The sequence below is a fragment of the Sabethes cyaneus genome, chromosome 2, assembly GCF_943734655.1.
Source record: "Sabethes cyaneus chromosome 2, idSabCyanKW18_F2, whole genome shotgun sequence".
Classification (NCBI taxonomy): domain Eukaryota; kingdom Metazoa; phylum Arthropoda; class Insecta; order Diptera; family Culicidae; genus Sabethes; species Sabethes cyaneus.
This window is the reverse complement of record NC_071354.1, coordinates 143992654-143998937: the sequence shown is the minus strand read 5'-3', so window position 1 is coordinate 143998937 and position 6284 is coordinate 143992654. Positions and strand designations below refer to the sequence as shown.

Below are 6284 nucleotides of genomic sequence, written 5' to 3'. Positions count from 1 at the left end.
TTATGCAAGAGTCTGCACTGAGCGAGTGCGCGACTTTTTGTGTATCGCGCGCACTGTTAAGCACGTCGTTAGCACACCCCAACGTTTCTCAACTCTACTCCCTACCACCACATTAATCGGACCGAAATAGTCAACCCCAACAAAGGAGAAAGGTCTAGTGAACGCCGCCAGTCTTGCTTCCGGTAGATCACCCATTGGAGGAGGTTGTGGAACTGATTTCTCATTCTTACACATCTGGCACCCTGCTTTGACTTTGTTGAACAGCTGTTTCAGCCTCGGAATCCGGTAGACATGCCGCAGCTCGTTCAAGACGGTGGTGTGATTCCTGTGATGGAACCGTTCGTGACAGTCCTTCACCACTAACCAAGCTACGTAATTGTTCTGCGATAAGATAATTGGATTACGTGCATCCATGGAGGCGTACTCGCACGCGCTGATCCTACCGTGCATCCGTAGAACTTGGTGCTCGTCGAGGAAAGGGTTTAGCTTGTATATCGAACTGGACTTCATCAACGACTTCTTGGACTTTTCTGCACTCGCAAGGATCCTGATTTCATCTGGATATGATTCTGCTTGTGCTTGTCGGAATAGGAAAATAGATGCCTGCCGCAGCTCGTCCGCCGTAAGCAGGCCATCCCTTCGTGACAATTTGTCGATCACGCAACGAAAATTGTGTTTGACGCGCAGCACTACAGCAGTGGCTCGAAGTAAACTCTGCCAACGGGAGAACCGTCGTACGTCTATCACTGGAGGTGGACTTGCTATGTGATGGAAGAGATTCGCGCGGAGTTCCTCATTCGTCGAGCTGCTCTGATGTGAATCCACAGGCCAGCCTTCGTTGTGCTCCCACAAGAACTTCGGTCCCGTAAACCATCTGCTTTCCTCTGTAAGATCTGGTTGCCGCTCCCACTTGGTAGCGTCGTCCGCTACGTTGTCCTTCGTGTTGATATACCTCCAATCTGCCATTTCCGTCGTCTCCAGAATCTCGCTAACACGAGCTGCGACGAATTGTGAATACCGGCGGTGGTCTGATCGTATCCAGCACAGTACGTCACGAGAATCGCTCCAAAAAACTCGTTTGTCGATCTTGTATGTTAAGGACTTGGAGATTCGGTCCGCCAGCCGGACTCCGATGACCGCTGCCTGCAACTCCAGTCTGGGAATGGAGACGAACTTGAGAGGAGACACCCGTGCTTTTGCGCCCACTATGGCACATTCCACAGAGCTACCCTGCTCGATGCGTAGGTAGACTACAGCGGCGAATCCAGAGAGACTTGCGTCGACGAACGTGTGCAGCTGGACATTCGTTTCTGGTGTTAGCGATGTAATACAGCGATAACAACGAGGAATCCTGACGTATTGCACTTTAGGTAAAAACTCGATCCACTTCTCGTTGAGACTGTCCGGAATTTCATCGTCCCAATCGATGCCGCATCTCCATATTTCCTGGAATAGAACCTTCAAGTAGACGAGCACGTTGGATATCAATCCTAGTGGATCAAAGACGGCCATGAGCGTTCGTAAAACCTCCCTCTTCGTGGGTTTACGCGTTCCAGCTAACAGGTCACGGTCGTGTTTCACCGAGAGCTTGTACGTGAACGTATCTGTAGCCGTGCACCACCACATTCCTAGGACCTTTTCTGTTCCCAGCTCTGGTCCCAAGTTGAGATTCTTCTCTTCGGTCTTCGTCTCCTTCATTGCTTCCACCACCGCTGGCGAGTTTGAGATCCAATTGCGCATTTCGAGTCCCGCTTGAGCGTGAACGTGCTTAACGTCTTTCGCTAACTGAATTGCCTCCTCTTCCGTTTCCACGCTCGCCAACATGTCGTCCACGTAATGCTGTTTTATAATCGTCTGTGCTGCTTGCGGGTACTGGCCTGCGAAATTGCTCGCGTTGAGATTCTTCACGTACTGTGCACAGGATGGTGAACAGGAGGTTCCGAATGGCATAACCTGTGTTACATACGTGCTAGGTTCGCCCGTTCCGTCGTCACTCCACAGTACTCGAAGGCAGTGTTGATCTCGCGCGGCCATCAGCATCTGCAGGTACATCTCCCTAACGTCACCACTAAGTCCAATTCGAAATTCACGGAAACGGTAGAGCACGTAGTCCAGCGGAGTCAGCAAGTCCGGTCCTTTCAGCAGCATGGAATTGAGCGATACGCCATGTGTCATTGCTGCTGCGTCCCAAACAAACCTGACTTTCCCAGGCTTATTCGGGTTGATAACCGGGAACAGCGGAAGATACCACACTCGTTCTTGCGGTTTCTGTAGTTCCTCGTTCGACAGCTTCCTTATGTACCCTTTCCGCCGATAGTCATCGATCTTCGCACGCAATACTTCGGCTAGCTTCGGCTGCTTCTTCATCCTATTCTCAAGGCAGTGGAACCGTCGCAGAGCCGCTGGTTTGCTGTTAGGTAGATGGACTTTGTCGTACTTCCACAGTAGAGGTACTTCGTATCTTCCGCTATCTGTTTGGGTGACAGACTGTAAAAGCTGTTGGGCACGTTCTTCTTCACCAGAGATCAGAGGCTTTTTTGACTTACAGATGCCCAGACCTTCCAAAGAAAAGTACTCCTGAATTGATTGCTGCAGCATGTGATCGGACGATTCGCTGCATGGACAGAATTCCACTGAATGGTATCCGATTAACGAGTCAGTTGTACTGGAGCCTCCGTGCACAATCCAGCCCAGACGAGTCTTCGTTGCAATCGGCTCGAACATATTTCCTTCTCTTCCCTTAAGCGGCAGCGTGATGTTGGCATTGTCGATCCCGATTAGGATTCGAGGTTGTACATTGGTGTACGATTCGATAGGAATTCCCCGCAGGTGCCGGTATCGTTTAGCTAATTGGTGCACATCCACCGTCTGATGGAATAGATCCAGGTTGGAAATAGTATGAACTCCTCGTAGGCAGTATTTCTTCTGGATTTCTCCCGTTCCAGATACGTCGATGTCGAGTTCTAGTGAATCATTTTCCAGCCGGCGCTTGTTCCCGGTCCACTTCAGGCACAGTGGCTCCGGGTTTCCTTGCAATCCCAATTCTTGGACTAAGGACGCATCAACCAACGTAAGAGATGAGCCATCATCTAGGAAGGCGTACGTCTTGATGGATTTCTTCGGGCCATGAATGACCACCGGGACAACACGGAACAGTCCTTGGTTAGTCGACTTGTGGTGAGCATTGCACTCACGCACCGTTGTGTTTTGAATGCCTGCGTTGGAGTTCTGACCCTTATTGGAAGATGGGTTCGATCCCGCTCCATCCCGTTGATAGTTGTGCAAAAGTTCATGGTGTTTGAACGTACAGCCGTTCTTTCCGCACACTTGTAGGGATTTGCAGCTGCCCTTATGCTTCTTGAGACATTTTCTGCAAATCATGAACTCCTTGATAATCGCCCATCGAGCATTGTACGAAAGCTCGTTGAATCGCTGGCACTTCTCCAACTTCGGACAATTTCCTTTACAAGCGACGCAGCCACCTGAGGAAGACGGACCGGATGGATTCCCTTTCGTTCGATGATCCGGTTTCTCCTTCGGATTGTCAGAGCTCTCCTCACTGTGCGTGTTGACGTAAGCTGAGTTCTTCTTGTTTCCTCGACCGGGAACCGCTTCACTGCAAGTCAGTCGTGCGATTGGACAAACTGTCTCTGCTAACTGGTACAGCCAAGCCGAAAATGCTATCAGGTTTACCCGAGGTAAATCACGGCGATGCTTGGCCCAGTCAACCTTGCAGGAAGGCGGTAGCTTGTCTACAAGCTCGTGCAGCAGAGCTACGTTGTAGGCGTATTCTTCAAGCTGACAAGCTTCGATAGTCGCACAGAGATTCTGCACAGACAGAGAATACTTGACGAGAGTGTCCAGTTTGTCGGCCTTCGGCGCTGGTGTGGAGTGAATCTTAGAGATAAGGTTCTGCACGATGACTTCTGGATTTCCAAACAGCATCTTTAAGGTAGATATTATACCTGGGACATTCCCAGGATGCATCAATCTACACTTTACTGCTTCGTGTGCCTTGCCTTTAAGGCATTTTTGCAATCGGACCAGGTTTTCCTCCGACGTGTATCCACACAGGTTGGTCGTTGTTGTGAACGTTGAGTGAAACAACGGCCATTCTTCCGGAGTACCGCTGAATGAGGGAAGATCCCGCGAAACTGCTTGGCGAGCAGCGACTTGCTTGCGTGTTAAATTAATATCGTCTTCCTCTTCAATTGAAGTAGGGTTGCCAAGTCTGGAAATTACATAAACCGGCCGGCGGGGGCGGGGGGCGGGGTGTTCAGTCGCCGGAAGTCGGTTGACAGTTTCCCGTGTAAATGAGATGATCAGTCAGTAGTGGAGAAGCAAATGGTAGGACATCGCAGTCGAAATCACAAAGAACATTGAATGGATTATTGAAGATAGCTAGTTTCAGAGTGACAACTACTTGCTTCTGGCGCTAGAGGACAATTTAATGTATATTACCGTCAGAAGAAAAGTATTGTCACTGCAAAACTGGCTATTTTCAATGATCCACTGCTCGGGATTGCTAATAAATTCATTAGAAATTTAACAAATCAGGCAAAAAGTACAAACCCGGCTTCATACGTCGGAAAACCGGCCTTTTTACAAGATTGACCGGTCACCGGCTTTGCAAGTGAAAAACCGGTCGGGCCGGCCAAAAACCGGCCACTTGGCAACCCTAAATTGAAGTCTGCCTTGGTGTCGAGCGCCGTCTCGGGATAAAACCACCTTCTGCATTCTCTATCCTTTGGTTGGAAATTGGTTGCATATTTTGTGGCGTTTCGTGTGGATGAGATGACGCAGCAGCAGGTGGAGTGGAACTGCGTTGGATTCTTTGTGAAAATTGTTCCGGAACAACGTCAGCCCGTGGACAGTGCGTATCCTGTACATTCGCATTAACCGTCTCACTTATCCACTCAGAAACTCGTTGATTCGATCGCTCTTCCTCGACATCAGCAACAGGCGCGGTTTCGCGGACCATCTTCGTCATCAACTCGTGTCGCTTACGCAGATACTGACGCCGATTAGCTTCTTCCTCTTCCTGTATTTTCCTCTCGTCGTCCAAAATCTGCAACTCCATTTGCAACTGTCTTTGCTTGACGGACTGTCCGAAAATTGCTGCGGAATGCTGGCTCAAGTTATCCTCCAAAACTTGTTGGGCTTTCGGGGGATTATTAGTATGCACTGGATTCGGCAAAGGTTTCTGCCGGAACAGTATTTGGAACTACATTTGGTATCGACGGAATCGGCTGAGTAAAACTAGATGGCACTGTGTTTCACATATCATAAGTATTCACTCCCGGTAGTGACGCGTACGGATTTGACCAGCGGGACGATGGCACTGACGGCATAGTGCAAACAACTTGCATAGGCTGACAAGGAGGTATCGAATAAAGGGGTGGCATAAACGAATAGGGTGGCAATAAGGCATTTGACGATATCAAAGAATGTGGTGGCATGAAATAGTGGGGCGGCATTTGAGAAACGGGTGGCATAGTAATGTTTTGCCCAATCGTAGGGTAAACTGTATTTGTCGGAAATATAGAGGTGACAGCCATGCTCGTCACTATATCGGTGGCAGTACTCAACGGTGCCACACTGCTAGTGCTTATCGGGCTAAGTGTACTTACAGACGGTACCGGCAGGGGAATAGATTTCGTCGACTTTTTGTTCTTGGTTTGCTGCTTCTCCATACAGACTGAGCAAAGCCAATCGTGATTCTCGACGTCTTGGTTGACCCCTACGCAGTCGAAGTGGTACCAGTCATCACACATGTCACACTGGACCATTCGCGAATTATCCAACTCGTTGCATGCCTGACAAGCATTCGGCGTCGTCTCGTTGGTACCTCTCGCTTCCGATTCTTCCCGTTGTTTTGGCATCGTAATCTCGGCCAGAGATAAACGAAGTTTTTAAATTGTTGACGTAAAGCCAACGGGGAAAGAGGAAAAGAACAGCCAAGTTTTTGAATAACGATGATTGTGTATATTAAAAACTTCCTGTAAGTAGAACATAAGCATCAGTGGACTACAAATTATCGATTTACGGAAATCATTTACGTTTAGTGTTCTTAATCCCTTTTTTTTGTCTATCTATTCTTCTAGTTCTATCCTTTCCTTCACTTTATCTAGTATTTAGTATCTATAAATTTAATATTCGATTACTTTCCTATAACCTTTCTATTTTAATACAATTTACCGCATGAAACAGTGGCACGTGTAGAAGCGTGCACCAAACACCTCCGCAAAAAGCAATTGGTTTTGTATTCACTACTTATAAGTTCA

The 6284-nt window shown here is 48.5% G+C and overlaps 2 protein-coding genes across 2 annotated transcripts; both read right to left on the bottom strand.

Annotated features, from left to right (window-relative positions):
- LOC128736123 (uncharacterized) lies at positions 1–3945 on the bottom strand. Its single transcript, XM_053830603.1, has one exon. It carries the CDS (start codon positions 3943–3945, stop codon positions 1–3), a length of 3945 nt encoding a protein of 1314 aa, XP_053686578.1.
- Positions 3946–4678: 733 nt separating this feature from the next.
- LOC128736122 (uncharacterized) lies at positions 4679–5882 on the bottom strand. The gene is made up of 2 exons (XM_053830601.1): positions 5631–5882; positions 4679–5203 (listed from the first exon to the last, which is right to left on the bottom strand). Exons 1-2 carry the CDS (start codon positions 5880–5882, stop codon positions 4679–4681), a joined length of 777 nt encoding a protein of 258 aa, XP_053686576.1.
- Positions 5883–6284: the final 402 nt, after the last annotated feature.